Below are 19,215 nucleotides of genomic sequence, written 5' to 3' on the forward strand. Positions count from 1 at the left end.
CAGGTAATCAGGAGCCAGGACACACGCACTGACCATTAGATGGGAGGCAGGGAAGGGGCAGAGCCGGGAGAGTGCAAGCAGGAACTTCCCCAAATCTCCTCCCTGTTCCTGGCCTTGGTTCATCTTCTCTGATGGTGGGAACTTTTTTCTTTTTAAAGATGTTTTATTTATGTAATCATGAGAGTCACAGAGAGAGAGAGAGGCAGGGACATAGAGACTTGATCCCAGGACCCCAGGACCATGCCTTCAGCTGAAGGCAGCCGCTCAACCATTGAGTCACCCAGGCATCCTAATGGTGGAAGTTTTCAGTGAGGCTCCTCATCCTCTCTGACCTGGAGCAGGAAGCTTCCTCTGTAGCAGCTGGCCACAGGTCTTGGGGTGGTATGGAAGCTGCACCAGGATCTGTATTTGCTGTTCCAATCTCTGGGAGATAGGAAGCCTGGCTGGTGGGCATATTCAGGCATCTTCCTTCTGCAAGACAGCTGTCCCATGTCCTTCACTTGCCATCACCCCATCAGGACGGTACCATTGCCAGCTTCAGATTGGAATCCTCTTTCATTTGCTCAGGATCTGGGGCACCCCTTCCTCTCAACCCTCATTTGACCTACTGAGGTGCCACCCTCTCAGGTCCACAATCAGCTACCCCTCAGGGTGGTGGAAGGGTCCTCAGTGGGCTCAACCCTATTCCTATAAATTATACAGTCTGCTAAGAGACTGAATTGTGTCCCCCCACTCCCACCCCCAGATTCATATGTTGAAGCCCCAGCCTCCCACCCCTAATATGTAAAGGCATTTGGAGGAGGGGCCCTTGACAATTATGTTTTGGAAAAGTCATGTTTGTGGAGCCCTCGTAATGGGATCAGCCTCTCTCTCCCTCTCCTTCTCTCCCCACTTTTTCTCCTCTGTGAGGGCACAGCAGGAAGATAGGAAGGGAGCTCTCATCAGAACCCAATCATGCTGGCACCCTAATCTCAGACTTCCAGCCTCCAGAACTGTGAGAAATAAATGTCAATTGTTTAGGTCACCCAGTCTATGACATTTTGTCCTATCAACTAGAACAGACTGACACATGGCTTGAGTCATGGTTTGAAATATTGGAAGTCAGTCCAGTCCAAGAAAAACTCGGAAATAGGTTACCTTTTACCCATACTTCTTCCCAGGAGGGGCAAGTACTGGGCCTGACTGAGGGGCCAGGCAGGAGGGAGGTTGAAGAGGCTGAAGAAGTTAAGAGGATCAGAGTTTCTTTTTCTTCTGTCTTCAGATGAACAAGCCCAATACCACAGAGGTCCTGCTGCTTCCTGAGGAGGCTTACCAAGTAGGAGACGCTTCCAGAACCATTCCTTCAATAGAAGTGGTGGCTGAGCCTGCGCCACCATCTTAGACCATGAAAAGAGGTCATACACCACAATGCCACCAGATAAAAGGAGCCTGGGGTCCTGAGCACTTTGTGCAGAATGACACTGCCAACCTCTGAACTTCAATAGGAGGAGAAAAATGCACTTGTGTTTCTTTTGAGCCACTGTTTTCGGTCTTCATAAGTCACAGCCACATAGGACCATAACTGATACTGGTTTCAGAAAAGGTTGGCTGTTATCTATCACGTGATTACAACTATGTAATGCCTATCTGCCCACTAGATTGTAAGCTTCATGAGGACAGGGACCGTGGCTGTCCCCAAGGGCCAAGCCAGGGCCTCACACACAGCAGGCACTGGGTAAGGGTCTATTGAATGAGGTGGTCATCTCCGTGCATGACAGTCCTTTCCTTTGGCCTGAGCACCAGCCTTGGGGGATCTTTCCCTGTGACGTCTCACTTAAAGCCCATCTCCCAGGGAAAATCTTCCTTGTCACACCTCATCTCCTAGTTCCTCTTCTTGCAGGTCCCTGGGAGCTCATACTTTGTGAGTTACAAAGATAAAGCGGTGCTGCTGCTGTGAGGCTACTTGGCAATCATTCTCTGGTTAGTCCTTGGAGGCTTACATCCTTGCTTAACTGGACCGTAAGCTGCTTTGGTAGGGAAAACACTTGCAGTTTTTTGGTTCTTTGGGGGTTTTTTTGTTTTTTGTTTTTAGAGATTTTACTTATTTATTCATGAGAGACACAGAGAGAGGCAGAGACATAGGCTGAGGGAGAAACAGCCTCCCTGTGGAGAGCCTGGTAGGGACTTGATCCCAGGACCCCAAGATCACACCCTGAGCCAAAGACAGATGCTCAACCACTGAGCCACTCAGGTGTCCCACACTTGCAGTGTTTTGATTGTTGGAGGCCTTAACCCCAATTCCTCACAAATGTGTAGAGCGGACAGCAAACACTTTGTGAAGAAAGGTGGGGAAGAGGGAAGCTTGATGAGGCCTCGACACTGAAGAAGAATATTGGATTTAAAGTTGGAAAGGATGATTTTGAAAAGGGGAAATAAGTAAGGTCAAAAAAGAGCAGTCAGACTCCCAAGAGCCTAACTTGGAAAAAATTTCAAAGGCACATTGGTATGTTGACCATGGGGAAAAGATGGGATTCTGGGGTTCCATTAGCTGTGACCTTGGATAGGTCACTTCACTTCTAAGAATCCGTCTCTTTATTTTTACAATTAGGTCTGGCTCCAGCAGTGGTCTTCTGGTTGTGCTCCAAGAAGCACAAGTTAGAGACTCTCAAGAAGCTGGAATCCAGCCCACCGCCTCAGCCAGAGCTCTGTTCCCTTCAGCTTTGCATATTGGCTTCCCCCATAGAATTTAGGTTGAGCAAAAGTCTTTGGAGCTAAAACAATTTGAAAACCACTAGAGTCAATGACCCCTTTCATAACTACATAAAGATCTCTGGTTTTATGATTCAACCAGCTTACTCACAAAGTTGGAGCTCTCTTCAAAGAAGAAAGGCTACCCATGGACCTTGGTCTCATCTTCGCAGCCAGACTAAATTCTGAGAAGGGTGAATTTAGGTTGGTGGTTCTCAGCTTCCTGCAACAAGCTTCCTACGGAGCCTCAACAATGGCTGGATTTATAGATGTTCCACAAAATTCTGCGGCTGGTTGCCCCAATGGGGCAACAGGGAAGCTATGAGAAGGAGAATCTAATCCACCCTGGAGAGCTCTCAGGGATCTCGGGATCCCAATATAGTGGTGACTGGGCCCCTGAACTCTGATGTAAGTGTTTCTACTCATGGGTGTCTTTAACTCACCACATTTCTATCGCCTTCTTCCCAATCCTGGTTTTCTCATCTCTCTCCTTTCCCCGCTTGCCTCTCCCTGCTCCCCTGCCATCCGAGGTCTGTGCTCCCTGACCCTGACACTTTCTAAGGCGCTGATTTGGAGTCCTGAGTATGGAGCCCAGGGTTTGAGCAGGTGAATCAGAAACCAAGGGTTTTATATCCAGGGAAAGAGGCACCTGAAGGGCTCACAGCAAGCAACAAGGACCATAAACAAAATGTAGTACATACAGACAGCGGAATACTATCCATCATTAAGAAAACAAGGAAATTTTGACACAGGCTACAACATGGGTGAACCTGGAGGACGTTATGCTAAGTGAAATAAGCCAGATGCAAAAAGCCAAATATTACATGGTTCCACTTTTATGAGATACCTACAGGAGTCGGATTCATAAAGACAGAAGGAGAATGATGGTTGCCAGGGGCTGAGGGGAGAGGTAGTGGGGAGTTAGTATCTAATGGATATAGAATTTAGTTTTGTAAGATGAAAGGTTCTGGAGGTTGGCTTTTACAACAATGTGAATGTACTCAATGCTATAGACTGTACACTAAAAATTGTTAAGATGGACATTTTATATGTATTTTGCTATAGTTTTTATAAAAATGAAGGATCATTTGAGGCATCCTTGGCAGCCCCAGGGCTCCTACACCCCTCTTCCTGTTCACCACCTGGAGGTGAGATCAGGTGGTGAGTGAGCCTTGGAAGGAAACTAAACTCTGGATTTCAGCTCCTTAAACATGCAGCCCCACCCACCCCACCCCCTTGAGCTTTCTGCTCATCCAACCTTAATATTTCTGGATCCCTGGGCTTCAGCCTTGTCACCTAGCTCCCAGATACTACTCATTTCTCCAAGGAATATGTGTGAAGCCTCATATCTCAAACACACACACACATACACACACACACACATGCATGCACACACACCTCAATTAATTAGATTTAAAAAACAATTCAAAGACAGGCTGGACTCAGAATTTGGCCCAGAACCTTGCCAGGACTGTTTATTTACAGGGAGGGCTATGGGCCTGGGATGCCCTCAGGGCTGCATGCAATGAGTCCAGAACCTTAGCTCCAGCTCAGTTATTCTGGGCTTCTTGCTTCACTTGCCCCAGAAAGGCTGAGGCCAAGGGCCAGGCACCTGAAAGAAAGTGCTAGATGGATCCCAGCCCCTTATCACAAACCACACACCCTAATCAGGATGGCCTTAAGCTCAGGGAAGGGAGTAAATGGGAAGAGTCAAGGACACAGGCCATTCTTCTACCCAGGACCTGGCTTTCGCACAGGCAGGGGCCTGAACAGGAGGCCCCAGGCTGAGAGACCTACTGGAGAGGCTGTCAGGGGGAACTGAGAAGGTCAAGGCAGGGTGCAAAGAGCCGGCGAGCGCCAGGCTGGGCTGGAAGGGATTGAGGCCAGGAGGCAGGAGCACAGAGGGTGCAGAGAATGGTGGGCAGGCCAGGCTGCTCTCCCACCACGACCTCCTCTGATAGCCCCCTAACAGGGTCAGGTTGGGACAGAAAAGCTCTAGGGCAGGTGGTGGGGTTTGGGAGCCCCTGGCAGACCCCAGAAGGGAGGAGGGAGAGGCTGCACTCACCCTGGACGAGTCTGCTTCACCCAGACATGATGTGTTTGACAAAGGCTGGGAAGGGAGACAAATCAGTCATTGCACTTGGCTCCTCTCGGCCCCTGAGACCTCTTCCCCTCCCTCATGTTGCCTGACTTCCAACCTTCCCACCACCCTTTCTCCAGACTATGATTCTCTCTCTTATTTGGAGTTGATAAGGAAAAGCTGGAGGACTCTCCTAACCTCTGCTCTGTGTCTTCTCAGCTGACCCTCAGACATAGACAAAAGGAGCTACGTTGTCTCTGCTAATCCCCTCAACCTTGAGAAAGGTGCCAGCATTGCCCCATTGCTCAGATGAGAAAACTGAGGCTCAGAGAAGGTCAGTGACTCGATTCAGATCACACAGCCAGTCTATCACAGAGCTATCTCCAAAACCCATGCTCCTTCTATTACACTATCCTGTCCACTCCAGGGATGGAAAAGAACATCCATCGGGAGCTCACCACCGCCCATCTGGTGCACACAGCCTCTAGCCCCTGGATATTTCTGTTCTGTTCTGCAGACCCGCCCAGCCCAAACTGTTCCCACCATCCCTGGGTGTCCCAGGAAGTGAGGCATGACCCGATACCTTCGTAATTGATACAGCCATTGGCATCCTCTTGCCCGGCCAACAGCTGCTCCACTTCGGCCTCAGTCATCTTCTCTCCTGGGGTGGGAACAGTAGGCTCTGAATTATAGATGGCAAAGGAGAGACAGGCCCAACCCAAACACCCCCTTGAGTCTCAGGGCCCAAGGCTCCCCGAATCTGAGAAGTGGATATCCAAGTTTTAAAGAGGGAGCCAAGGGTCTTAGATCTTTCCTACTCCCCAAGGCCTCTCCCTCCACCCTACAGCCAGCACTAGGCAAGCAAACCAGGGCCCCAGTGATTGAGGCAATGACAAAGATGGAAGCTCTGGGTCCCACATCTCAGGCCTTAGCCTTGCTCTGCCAACCTGCTCTCATCTCCTTCCAAGCCCAACTGAGCAAACCCAGTTAGGGAAGGTTGTTCCTGCAGAGCCTGGAGAGACATAGCCTGGATCAGGATGTGATCCTCAGGATGCAGAGACTCCCATCTACCCCCTATGTATGCCACCCGGGCACTTCCCATCTCTCCATTCCTCCCCCCTGGGCACCACCAGCCTGCATACCCAGGGTGGCAAGGACATGGCGAAGCTCAGCACCCATAACTGTCCCATTACTCTCCTTGTCAAACACACGCAGCCCCTCCACAAAGTCCTCATAGGTGCCCTGTTCCTTGTTGCGGGAGATGTGCTGCAAGATTGGCAGGAACGTCTCAAAGTCCAGCATCTTGGCATTCATCTCTTTAGGTAGGAAGGAAAAAGAATGTGATATGAGCAGAAGCTCAAGGGGAACAGGGGGTCAGCAAGAGGCCTCACCCCAGCTCTGCCAGACCAGGACCAGGGCAGAGGGGAAAAACCATCAGGACTCCACCTGGACCCCTAAGCTCCAGGTGGTGGGTGACGTGGGGGAGCTGGGGTGGCAGCAGCAGGCCTGGAGGGGCCCAAAGGATCACAGAATCGGGCCCCACATGCACCATGTAACACACATGTCACAGAGGTAAACTGATAGGACTACAAAAAGAATTTGGCATAATTCCTCTTCTGGGTCTCCGGACTAGACCACATTGCTTGGAGCAACAATGAATCAATAATTGTTATAAATTTGCAATTCTTTTGTGACAAGCCCACTTTTCCCATATTATAGTATGTTAAAAAGGTTTAATTTTTAAAAACCACAAATGTTGGAAATTCTTTCTTATATAACAACACAAGAATCTCCAAAAAATGGAAGTGCTCAGACATCCTTTACCTCTAAGAAGGCCTGCTGGTCCTCGGGCCCTCTCCTGCCCACGTCCTTCACCCCATACTGGAGAAGGGGCCAGAATCAAGGAAAGGGCAGGAGATCAATATGGGGGCCCAGGAAGCCTCAAGAGATGGCCTCCCCTGGCCAGGGGGCTCCTGCCCTGTCTGCCTATCCCTGCCTACCTCTCTCAGAAGGACATGTGTGTTAGAGCAGCTGTTAATGTACTACCACATGTGACAGATGACATTCACAAATGGGACACGTTCCCTTGCACCACTTTTGAAACTTACCAAAACCTGCCAAATGCAGATGAATGAAAGAGGCAACATTACAGAGCTCATCTTGAGTCTGCTTTAAACTTGAACAAATAATTTGTGATCTTCAGTGCTCTAACCATCCTTAGAAACAAAGTATTCATGATACAAGTCATAGTGGTCACAGGGCACTTCAGTGTGCTAACACGTCAACTGAGATACTGGGCGTGGGGGTGTGGGCAGATCCCCACCTCACATCCCTACAACCCAGGATGTCAGAGGAAGACACTGAAGCAACAGAATGTCGCTCCTGCTCAACTGGGGCTTCAACCTCACAGGGAAAACAAGAGCAAGGCCTGGCCACGTTCTTCAAGAGCCAACTGTCAGAGACTTCCAAATAATTCTAGCAAGGAGAGAAGGGGTAAGCTGGGGATGGGGTCTGGTCTTGAAGGGCTAAAGCAGGGGAAGAGGAAGAGCCCCAGGGGCCTCAGGGCAGACACCAGGAGGCTGAGCCACGAGGCCCATGCTGACCTTCAGGCTTGGGCTTGCCCAGGACACGCAGCACCTCGGCATTGGTGGGGTTCTGGCCCAGTGCCCGCAGTACGTCTCCACACTGCCCATAGGTGATCTTCATCTCTCCAGTCGGTGTCCGGTCAAACAATGAGAAAGCCTCTTTGAACTCTGCAGAAAGAAGACCTGACTGCGGCCTCCTGGGCCAAGCAAAGACAGTGACTGGGAGCTGATCAGCCTCCACCCTGCCTGAAGAGCAGGTCAATGTGGTCAATAAAACGTTTTGGTATTTGCCCTTGGCCACCAGGCCAGCCCCTCCCTGGAAGCCCCCCATGCCGTCTTTTGACAACCAAAGAGCATTCTGGAGCCTCCATGACCTGCTCCGGCGCTGGGCCTGGGAGCTCTTCTACCAATTATTGTCGTGTAATCTGAATATCTCCCCTGCTGCCCCCTCAAATCCCCCCACCCTGCCCTGCTATAGGGGTGGTGCCTGACTATCAAAACTGGGAGGGAAGTGAAACTACTGCTGGCTCAGAAGTCAGGATTCCTGGGTTCTCAACTTGGCTCTGCTGAGTAGCTTAGAATAAGACCAGCTAGGACTCAGTTTCCTTGTGCAAACCAAGGAATAAGGCTTCACCCTCGCCTCCCTTCCCAGTTACCGTGAGAATCAAAGGAGATGGTAGCATGTGGGGGCACTTTGCAAAGTGATAAGACCTGTTCAAAAGTTGGCTAACAGGGCTGCCTGTTCCAGGCCAGGCCAACTGACATGATGAAGACCACCCCAGCTTCACCGCTGACCTGCATGTGGCCTTGAGCAAACTATTCAACTCCGTGGACCCTCCTTTTTTTTTTTTTTTTTTAGCTCTAAGCAGGGATGCAATGTCCACCTGAGTGGGTTACCGGAGGGGAGAAGGCTGGATTATCAAGTGTGCCAAGCCTGCTGTCTAGCACATGGTAAGGGAAACAACAAAGGGTGGTTATTACTGTATTCCCTGGCTCTGGAGCCAGCCCAGAGCTCTAGGGACTAGACTCCCGAAGGTATCAGGGTGCTGTCCAAGGAGCAAGACCAAATTAAGGCACTCCTGGCCCTTTGCAAAGAACCTCAATTCCTCATTAATTTGGATACAACCAGTTCATTACTGTGGATAATTTGGACTGGGAATGGCAAAGAAATGGTTTACTGGGCAGATTAACAATATGTATGAACCACTTAGGAAAAAAGCTCCTTTTAATCCTCATCAAATACTCTAGAAACGTTTATTCCTTAGAGGCTACCCACGGATTATTTATAAACCATTCCACATATCAAAGCAGTCCCCCCGCCCAAGACATTTATTTGCAAGTCTTTATTAGACTTTGTAAGAATTTAAAAGATACAAAACCACATGTCTTTCAATTACTGAATAATGAAGTTCAAATTCCATTGCCATTGCTTATTAGCTGCGTGACGTTGGGCAAATAAATATTTAACCTCTATAAACCTCTTCTCCTTTATAAATGGCACCTACCTCAGAGCATTCTTAAATTACACTCATGTTATATACAATAACGTAGGTTACAAATCTTAACAAAATGTCCTGCATATAGTAAATGCTCAAACAATGCTGCTAGTCTTTTCTTAATGGTTTAATCTTAATTTTACCACTTAACTATGTGATTCTGGCCAGGTCACTTAACCTCACTGACCTTAGTTTCCTCCTCTGTCAAAAGGAAATAACACCTACCTCACCGTTTTGTTAGAAGGATCTAAATTTTTTTTTTTTTAACTTTTAAAGCGATTAGCACGGCTTCTGGCACAAATTCAGTACTCAATAAATATGTTAGTTGAACCTGAACTCAGAGTTTTTGATCTCCCAGTTCATTCAGAAGACTGAGGTCAGATTTAATAAAAGTCCTCACGAAAAAAGAATATAATGATACTTAATAAGGAGGTGGAACAAAAAATAAATAAATGTAAAAAAATAAGGAGGTGGAACACGACAGGGTGGGGGAGTAAAAGAACAATGACTTATGATCTGATCACTGACAATGGACCAAGTTCTGAGCTAATTAATCTTTCAAAAACTCTATGCTATGGGTATTATTGTCTTCATTTGTAGGCCAATGCACATGTGACTTCTGACCAACTATTCAGGACTCCAAGAAAATAGTGAGGAAGAAGGAGGAGAAGGAAAGGACCTGCTGTATCTGTTAACACCCCAGCCCGCTGCAAACCCTGGTATATATACACATAAGCCAAAACACTGAAGTTTAGGGTTGCTACTACATAGAAGACAAAGCCAGTATGATCTTGGGGTGTATGAGAGGTGATGAGGTGATGTTCATGGGCCCAGAAGAAACCTTTTCTTGATAGTCTGTAGGAGTTGGGTGCTTGCTAGAGCAATGAGTAAAGGTGGTAATCCCTTCCTATAAGAATATGGAAATCTGGGCGCCTGGATGGCTCAGTTGGTTGAGCATCCAATTCTTGTTGTCCATTTATGTCATGATCTCAGTGTCATGAGATCAAGCCCTGCCTCGTGGCTCTGTGCTCACTGGGGAGTCTGCTTCTCTCCCTTTTCTTCTTGCCATCCACCTCAAATGCCCTCTCTCAAATAAATAATCTTTAAAAAAAAGAAAAAGAATATGGAAATCTGGAAAGGGACCAAGAGTTAGAAGTTAGTTTTCTACAAGAAAAAAAAAAGCATTATAATAAAATGGGGCCATACCGCCAGGAGAATATAAAGACAGGATTTGATAACTATCTTCAAATGAACGGAGGATATCTGAAGGATGCCGAATAGAGTCACAGACTTTCTGAGTTGAAAAGAACCAAATATTCTTACTTTTCAGATAAGAAAATTAAGGTTCAAAAAAGTGACCTTGCCCAAAGTCTCATGGCTAATAGTGGCAGAATTAGGGCCAACACTAAAATCTCCTAATTCCAGAGTTGCCTCGGTGGCTCAGTGGTTGAACGTCTGCCTTTGGCTCAGGTCATGATCCCAGGATCCTGGGATTGAATCCCATGTTGGGCTACCCCATAGGGAGCCTGCTTCTCCCTCTGCCTGTGTCTCTGCCTCTCTCTCTCATGAATGAATGAATGAATATCTCCTGAGTCCAAATACTCTTTTTAGCATAATACAAGAAAGCCATCTTCAGCTTCATCAAAGAGCAAATAAAGAGATAGCAGGAGTAAAATTCAAACAGAAACAATTCCGATCCAAAATAAGGGACAATGTCTTCAAGGTCGGAGGGATGACAGACTGAAAGGAGTTAGACCATAGCCCTGAAAATCTTCCTGGACCAAAGAGGCAACCAGCTGTTCCAGTTAGCTTTGACGGTGACTCTCATTTGGGAAATGAAAATTTTTTATTGTTAGTTGATTCTCTCAAATCCTCATGGGTACCCCCATGCTTATATCTATGCACAAGTATATATTTAACTAAGATGCATTTAAATTAATTTTAAGTATTTTGTAGCACACCAAACTATTGACTAAAAGTGAATGTCCATGGGGTATTGCAAAAGCAGAGTCAGATTCAATTTACTAGTTTCAAAATACATCTGCTAGTTCTAATGTCCTATTTGTGGGTAAATTGGCATCACTTTATGGGAAGGCAATTTCACAAGAACTCTTATAGTTTAAAATGTATGTATCTTTTTTTTTTTTTTTTAAGATTTTACTTATTTATTCATGAGACACAGAGAGGGAGAGAGAGAGAGAGAAGCAGGCTCCATGCAGGGAGCCTGATGCGGGACTCGATCCCAGGTCTCCAGGATCACACCCTGGGCCAAAGGCAAGCACTAAACCACTGAGCCACCCAGGGATCCCCTGTATGTATCCTTTGACCCACTCCTAGGAAGTTCCCCTGGGGGAAGCATGCTGATAACTCCCCACCGGCAACAATCTAAAGCTCCATCCCAATTAGCCTGATTCAATTAAAAGGTACATCTGTGTATGAGACTCTATGTAATTCTTGAAAAAAATGAAGCAGAATTGTTAACTATAAAAAGATACCAAGGTATAATAGGTTTATTATTAAATAATATACATTAGTAAAACCAAATATGTATTAAATAAAAGATGCAGGATAGTATATATCACACAACTCAATTTGTGTAAATTTTATACATACATATCGGTAAGTCACTATAAATTTTTCTTGAAGGACACAGAGGCTTATTAACAGTAGTTACCTTTGGGACAGGAATCAACATGACAGGAAAGCAAGAGGAAAATATTTTTATTTTTCATTATTTACCTTTAAGTAGTATATGAATTTTTGTTTTTGTTTTACCACGTGCAGCTATTAGTTTACTTTTTAAAATATAGTATGTGCTTAAAATCAAGGGGGTGGATCAGATGACCTTTCAAGGTCCCTTCTAACTCCAATGACTTCGTGTCCTAGAAGCATTTAGTGAGGAAAACAGAGGGATAAGTTGCAGTGGCAATAAGCCCCAGCTATGAAGCAGATTCCACATGATGAAACATTCCATCCTCAAAACAGCAGACTCCCACAGGAGGAGGGTAACAATCAGGTTGGGGAGTTGGAGATTGGAGGCTTGTCTTGAAGCCCACTTAATAGCACTTCCTAGAACATTGAGAAAACAAACTGTCTCCATCCAAGATGGAGAAGGGTTGGTGATGGGGATCACAGGTGGACTAGGCACCCCCAAGTCACCACTGGCCCTGCCGCCATTAGCAGGTGAGCATCTCAGTGAGCTATAGGATGAGAGGAGAGGATGCCAGTGACCTAAAGAGGGCTTTCCAATAACAGGAACAGAAATGAGTGTTCTAGATATCTTGAATAGTAGATTTTGTGGGTAGAGGGAAGAAAAAGACATTTTTGTTGTGCATCTATTATGTCTCAGGCAGTCTGGCAGGATAGTTGAGAATTCACGTCTGCAATCGGACTTCCTGAGTTAGAGTTCTGCTCTACTAACAACTGCCTGCATGAGATTGGGCAAACTACTGAACCTGTGCCTCAGTTTTATCAGTCAGTGGGGGTGGTAATAGTCCCTACCTCCTGGGGGTGTGGTGAGAATTGAGTTAATCCACATAAAGCGCTTATGTGATAACATAGGTTAGATGAAAAGAAGCAAACAGAAAACCTTTGGCAAATACAAGTTAGTAATGATGAGAACGGTGATTACTATTAACCTGGAGATAGCAACCACTCCTCTCAGTCCTCCTCCTCCTGGAAAGTACAACAGCAGGCATGCTAGGGAAGGTGGGGTTGTCAGTACTCACCTTCGATCTGGTCAGCAGTGAAGTCTATCTGTGGGGAGGGAAACACAGGAATGAGACTGCCGAAGGCTCCTGGAGGGAAGCAGAAGTGGCTTCCACCACAGTCAGGGGGCAACTCCCTCAGGCCACCAGTGAGGGGCGGAGACTCAGGGCAGAGCCCCAGATGAATGAACTACAATATCAAATAATGCAGCCACGAGTGCTCCCTCAATACTGCAAATGAAGTGATGGCTCAAAATGAAAGAGAAAGAGAGAAAGAAATGTTCCAGATAACTCTAGAAGATATGCTGACTCTCTGTGGTGATTTCTTCAGGTCAAATATAAATTGCTCACCCTAGCTGACCATAAACTGCCCTCACTTTCAACCCTACTCCACAATCCACCCACAATCATACATCCTCTCCCTTTGGGCAGCCACCACTCCTCACCCTTGGCCTCTCTGTCCTACTTGATGATGACCATCCACGTCCTGCAATCCCACCTTTCCTTCTCTGGCCCCTTCCAACCCCACCCCTCCTCTTAGGCACTGGGACAGCAAGCCTAGCTTGGGTGGGTCCTCTGCATTCCTGAACTATTCTACAGTCCTGCCTCCAGGTGTGCCCAGGCCCCCTGATGCCAGGGCTCTCCTAGGTCAGGGATTTTTTGTTACTGTTCACAGAAATGCCTGGCACAGGGTAGACACTCAAAAAATATTTGTTGAGCAAAGTAATAAATTTGGATACACTCACACAATGCATAATAATTCAATGGTGAGTAAAGAACAATCAGGTGGGAGGCTCTGAAAATGAATGACAATGAACAAGCATGAGTCATCATCATCATTTAGGATTTTGCGTGTTACTTCACCATCCTTATCTGCCACCACCCTCCCCACCCAATCCCCTCTCCAGGGGTGGTGGTAACCACTGCTGGCACATCTCCTTCATGGACCACCATTTCTAGTCCTAACTCTGCTGCTTGTGCTGTGCCTCCCAGGCAGACCCCTGTTAATGAGGACCTCTGGGGGTGGCTGGAATAAGCTAGGAGAGGGGAGGAGGGGTTACACTGGGTTGGGCAGGAAACTAGCTGTGACCAGGAATGGAATGGGCTTTGCCTCAGGAGGGTTGGTCAGCAAGGTATAAATGCCCCTGGACTAGGGTAAAGGATGCTTTGCATGAACTCTGAGGAAAAGGTGCAGTTGCTTTGCTTTGTGAAGTGCTAAGTCCCAGGAGTAAATGTGTAAGAGAAATTAGTGTAAAAACATAAAATCAGAATCTATGGTCATAACCATACATATTGGGGTTAAGTTTACTTTTGTTCTAGTTTTTGAGCACAGACTTCAAAGCAAAGGAACCAAATAAGCACAATAATGAAGGATACCTACATTTTTTTTTTCCACTTTAAAGCAATTTCAACTATGGTCAGGTTTGGAAGATCCAGGCATGGGAAAGAGGACTGCAGTGGGGAGGAGAGAATCAGGGGGTGGGGGTGGTGGATGGATGGAGAGGCAATGGGTCAAAGAGAAGGCTCTGATATGATACCACGAGGTAGCTGTCACCAGGATGCCAGGGGGGGGGGGGCAGGCTATCCCATAGGAGTAGCCCATTATCAGAACAAATCAGAAATAAAAGCATCCTGAGGAGTATGGGGGAGAGTCAGCTTTTCTCACTAGGCTCTGCCCGTAGTGGGAGTAATGTATGACCCACGTACTTTCAAGGTCTTACACTATCACCTCCATGTGTACCACAACCAAACCCAGGGACGTGCAACTACTTCCATCTCTTGGCCAAACCAGTTATGCTTGACCCCTCACCCTTGTACGAATTACCACAGATCAACCCCAGGGCCCTTGGCACAGCTGCAGGGGATGTGGGCACCAGGAGGAATCCTGAGAGACTAGGGAGGGTCAGTTTCCCTATCTTCTTGTCGTAGCACCCGGTCCTGAGCCCTTATTTTGATTTGATTCCTCACCACCCCTGGCCCTGCCCTCATGGGTATCCCCAGGGGCCCACCACTCCCAACCTGTTATTAATAGCTCTTCATACCAGAAGCACTTGACCTCTCACATTCTGGTGCCAAGGCTTAGAACTGCTTCACTCTCCAGAGGCCTCTGACCCCTCCTTCCCCAGCCCGGCCCCTCCCAGTTCCATTCCTTCAGCAGCTGGGCCAGATAGCTGGGAGGCCTGAAGTGACTGAGTCAGCAGGCAGGGCCCACGCCAGCTGCAGGGAGAGGAACCTTCCAGGGTGAGGGGAGCAGGGTGGGCAGAGAGGGAAGCAGGCCCCCCTCCCTCACCGGGTTAGAGGGTGGGCCTCGTCCTAAGATGGGCCAGTCCCCTGCAGACTCCAGACAGGAGCCTAGGCTGAGGCCACAGAAGGAGGGAACCACCTCGGCTGGGGAGGAGAGAGGGAAGCAGGCTCCTCTCTGCCCCCACCACCCTCCTACTGCAAGGGTCTTGGTGAACAAAGCCTTTCCCAGACTCTCTCCTCCCTTGCCATTTATATAACTCGTTCCAAGGTACATTGGCCATTATTGGTACGTGTCTTTTCTCCAGAAAGATGAGGTACCACCTCTGAGGAAAGGGTCAGTCTCTTTTTCTTTGCTATGATGGCTCCCACAGTGCATTAAAATTTAAGGCTGAATAGTCGGTTGGTAATACCTCCCTGCCATTCCTGACTCTGACAGAGCAGGGCTTCCTCAGAGCAGAAACCCATCCCTGAGGGGCAAGGCCTAGATCCCAAATCCCCCTCACCAGCCCCAATGCCAGCTCCACCATCCCGTGCCCCATGATGCAGGGCATAGGCACCACAGTCCCCATCCTGGTCCAGCCTCCAGGAAATAGATCTCTAAGGTCCAAGACAGACAGGATCCCAAAGGTCATCCCCACCTCCATTCCAATGGTTAAGGCTCACTCACCTTTACACTCTTGGGATCAAAGGCAGGTTCCTTGGGGGGTTCAGGAGCTGGGGCAGGGGCAGGGGCTGGGGCAGCCTTGGCTGCTTCCTTCTTAGGCTCGGGCTTCTTGGGAGGCATGTTGTCTTGCTGGGATCTCCGGTGGAGGTGGGAGCTAGGACAGAATCAAGAGATGTGGCGCCTAGGAGAGGAGACAGGAGACTGGGCTGCCTCCCTCCCCTTTTATCCTGGGCAGGAGCCCCCACAGAGGGGCTGGGTGAGAGCAAGAGCAACCGCCCTGACTATAAAAGGAAGAAACACCAGCAGGGTACAGCTGACAACTGTGTATTGTCACCAGGTTTGGGGCCACGAGCCTCCCCTCCCTCCACACCTCACACTCCTCCCGGCCTCCACCTCTGGGACAGGCTGACCCTTCCTGCCAATTGGTGGAAGCCCAGAGGGGCCAGGAAGACAGACCCTCCAAAAACACCAGAGTCCAGCCAGAGAGATGAGCTGACTGGAGCAGTTGATAACCTTCACACAAAGCCCAGGGGAGGGTAAGGCTTTTTTTAGCCCCTCCAGAGCAGAGGCAGCCCACTGCACATTCCTTTTAAGCCGGCTCCTTTAAGCTGAGAGCCACTCTGGGGCCTCAGCTCTGCCCTGAGGCTCAGCTCTAGGCCTGGAGCCCTGAAGCAACAGCTGGTCGGCCAACCCTCCCCATTCCCGCCCCCCCTCCCCACCCCCTGCCCCTCACCCTCCCTATTTACAGGCTAAAGCCCTCCATCCTCCAGAGCAGGCATCCCAGGAACTCCACAGACCTCAAATCCCCGGGCTTACCCTCACCACCAGCCACCTCCATCATTCATTCAGGGAGTCCTGAGAGGCAGAGGGGTGTGGCTAAAAGTCAAGGTGACTGGAGGTCAACTTGGGTCTCCTTGTCACTATCCCTTTAACTCTGGACACTAGGTGTGCATGTGCAGGTGTGCGGGTCTGTGTGTGTGTGTCTGTGAAGTGCTTACTGTGTACCAGGCACTGTTCAATGCTATTGTATAAAATCTCATTACCTCTTCACCCCAATCCTACAAACTAGATACTATTCCCATTTTACACTTAGGGAGATTGAAACTAAAAGTGGTCAGGTAACAAGGTCACTCAGCTAAGTAGCTATGAGCTGGATCAGGACCCAGGTGTATCTGATTCTAAAGTGTATGCTTATATCATTGAGATCATAATCCCATTTATGGGGGCACCTGGGTGGCTCAGTGGTTGAGCATCTGCCTTTGGCTCAGGGCTTGATCCCAGGGTCCTAGGATCAAGTCCTACATCAGGCCCTCTGCAGGGTGCCTGCTTCTCCCTCTGTCTCTTTCATGAATAAATAAATAAAGTCTTAAAAAATAATAATCCCATTTATGGGATTTATGGTGGGGGGTGTGCACATATGTCTGTGTGTTCATCTGAAAGGCCAGGACGTATACACGCTAAAGTGTTAGGGAGACACACCCCTGGGACCTGGGGGCGGTGAGGAAGGGAGATGACAGCAGTTCAGAATTTTGTACTTTTTTCACTTCCTGCATTAATGGAAATTTTTAGAACTAGCATGTACTGTTTTAAAAAAAAAAACAAACAAACACTTAAAGGCTATACAATGTTCAGAAAACCACCACCAAAAAGCTTACCCACCACACAGAATTGCTTTGAGCTGAACTTTAAGACTCTCCAGTTCAGAGGATGAAAACTCAAGTCAAGAAAAGCCAAAAAGTTACCTCTGCCTCTCTAGGCCTGGTCTTCTTACCTATAAACAGGATTACTAGACTACATACCACCTGGTCCCTGCTAGCTCCTAAGTCTGCGTGCAGTTCCAGGTGCCTGGGGGCTCACACCCACTCATTCCCTAGGCTCCATTTTTCCAGACCTTTCCCAGCCAAAGGGCCCTTGGAGTTGGTCTCATCCTACCTGCTTTTGTGAGGAACCTAACGCCTAACGCCAGACTTTTAAGCTGCCCAGAGAAATTCAGCCACTCATAGAGCCAAGCCAGCTAATTCTGGCTCCCCGTGTGGTGTGTGGAGCTCTGACCCCACCCTGCTGCTCTTACAAACCTAGATGTGCCCTCACCACTGGTAAGCGGAGAAGCCTTCAAAGGAAACTGAGGCAGGAAAAGGAGCCAGGACTTGCCCAAGGTGATACAAGAACAAGACCCAAACCCACGTCAGTACTGGTCCTGGCTGGGATAGCAGCTGTTCACTCTTTCACCTCACCTCACCCCTCCTGGGCTTCACCTTCTGTCTTCCTTCTGAGTTCCTATCATCTGCTTCCAGGGGCCTCTGCTTGCACTCTTGCACTTTCCCTGTCTGACCCTTCCCTGACTTCCTCACTCCCCAGACGTTGGGAGCTCAGGTTGTGGGAGGTGAGAAAGGAGGAAAGAGAAGCCCAGCCTCTCCCCTTCTCTCCTCCCACTGCAACCTCTTCCCAGACTAGGTGTGCTGTGGAGTTTGGTGGAAAAGCTGCAAGCCAGAAGCTGGAAGATCCAGGCACTAGACCTGACTTTGCCAGCCACTCCCCTTCTCTGGGCCTGAGCTTGCTTATCTCTAAAATGAGAGATAATCAGGAGCTTTCAAACAGTTTCAAACAGACACCCAAGACCCAAGCCTCCCTTAAATTGCTTCCGGCTGTAAGGGATGCAGAGAGGCCAGGTTTGGAGCTCCCCCTGCCATTTCAATCAGCACCACTCCTGTGTGTTTTCTACATGGGGGTCCCACGATCATTGTCAAAGAAATGATTCCATGGTTTAAGAGTAAAAATAACCACTGAATGAGATGCTTTCATATATCCTTTCCAGTCAAGAAACAAGTTATTCTAACCATTCTAGTAAGAAGTTGATCCTCAAAAGACAGAAAGTCAGGGGTTTCCTTTCATTTCATTTATCTTTTTCTTTTTTCCTTTTTCTTTCTTTTTGTAATGAGGAGCAAAATATTCAGTCTGCTTGGGGACAGAGCTATGAGGTTAGAGAGCTGGGAAGACTGAATGAGGCTAGCTGAGCAACTGTAGACATGAAAGGATGAGGGCCTTAGAGATAGACGAACATAGGGCTGAATGCTAGATTTGCCATTTCCTAATCTCCGGTCCAGTACCCTAAGGACCTTCAGCAGTAAACATTTCCTTCTCAAGTTGTTGTGAGATCTGTATGAAACAACATGAGCAAAGCACCACAAGCCACCCCTGGCACAATGGAAACACTCACAGCTGTTCATTTGTTTTCCTAGATGAAGCTAGACGTGTGTCTGGGTTTCTCAGACTTCTTGGAAGGAACTCCAGGAGAGAGGGCCTGTGGGGGAGGAGCAGCACAGGTAAGGTGGCAGTGGCTACTGGGATTATGAGGTGTGGGTTTAGGAATGAGGAAGAGGTGGAGAGAAATGGGGGTTGGAGGAGGGCGGCCACTGGTACCCATGGTGTGACATATTTGTGGCTCAGAAAGCATGTTGCAGGTCCCTGGGGCCAAGCAGCCTGCCTGTCAGCCACACTCAGATGAGGAGCCAGCCTGCCTGAAACTTTAGGCCACAGGCGCCCCAGCGTGGGAGGAGACACTCCTCAAATCAGTTTCTGATGCTCTTTAAGCAACACCAGCTAAAAGAGTGTCTGGCACTTCAGAAGCAACTGGAGGAGAGTGTGGTTTTCCAGAAAGAGCTATGCATCAAGCGTCAAGATACCCGCCCCTGGCCTTGTTATTATTACCACA

General features: G+C 48.2%; 1 protein-coding gene and 1 long non-coding RNA gene across 6 annotated transcripts in view; one reads left to right on the forward strand and one right to left on the reverse strand.

The window, feature by feature from the left end:
• Window positions 1-5,705, forward strand: LOC140607024 (uncharacterized). Of its 2 annotated transcripts, none has more exons than XR_012009197.1 (4): window positions 1-134; window positions 1,262-1,582; window positions 2,588-3,135; window positions 5,027-5,705. It is a non-coding gene; the product is annotated as an uncharacterized lncRNA (long non-coding RNA). The 2 variants fall into 2 exon arrangements; XR_012009198.1 differs by having other exon boundaries at window positions 2,831-3,135; window positions 5,027-5,703.
• MYL4 (myosin light chain 4) overlaps window positions 4,170-19,215 on the reverse strand; it is a 27,314-nt gene continuing 12,268 nt past the window's right edge. The window contains exons 1-8 of one of the 4 annotated variants that reach the window (XM_072781277.1): window positions 18,721-18,736; window positions 15,507-15,657; window positions 12,617-12,644; window positions 7,411-7,560; window positions 5,950-6,123; window positions 5,391-5,468; window positions 4,793-4,837; window positions 4,170-4,339 (exon numbers count right to left, since the gene is read on the reverse strand). In XM_072781277.1, the coding sequence (XP_072637378.1) occupies window positions 4,809-4,837; window positions 5,391-5,468; window positions 5,950-6,123; window positions 7,411-7,560; window positions 12,617-12,644; window positions 15,507-15,623 (576 nt within the window). In that variant the 5' untranslated portion in view covers window positions 15,624-15,657; window positions 18,721-18,736 and the 3' untranslated portion in view covers window positions 4,170-4,339; window positions 4,793-4,808. Of the gene's footprint in view, window positions 4,340-4,792; window positions 4,838-5,390; window positions 5,469-5,949; window positions 6,124-7,410; window positions 7,561-12,616; window positions 12,645-15,506; window positions 15,658-15,873; window positions 15,934-16,319; window positions 16,356-18,720; window positions 18,737-19,215 lie in introns of those variants that run through there. The other 3 variants (XM_072781280.1, XM_072781279.1, XM_072781278.1) reach the window with 3 other exon arrangements.

This window comes from Canis lupus, chromosome 16 (genome assembly GCF_048164855.1).
Source record: "Canis lupus baileyi chromosome 16, mCanLup2.hap1, whole genome shotgun sequence".
Classification (NCBI taxonomy): domain Eukaryota; kingdom Metazoa; phylum Chordata; class Mammalia; order Carnivora; family Canidae; genus Canis; species Canis lupus.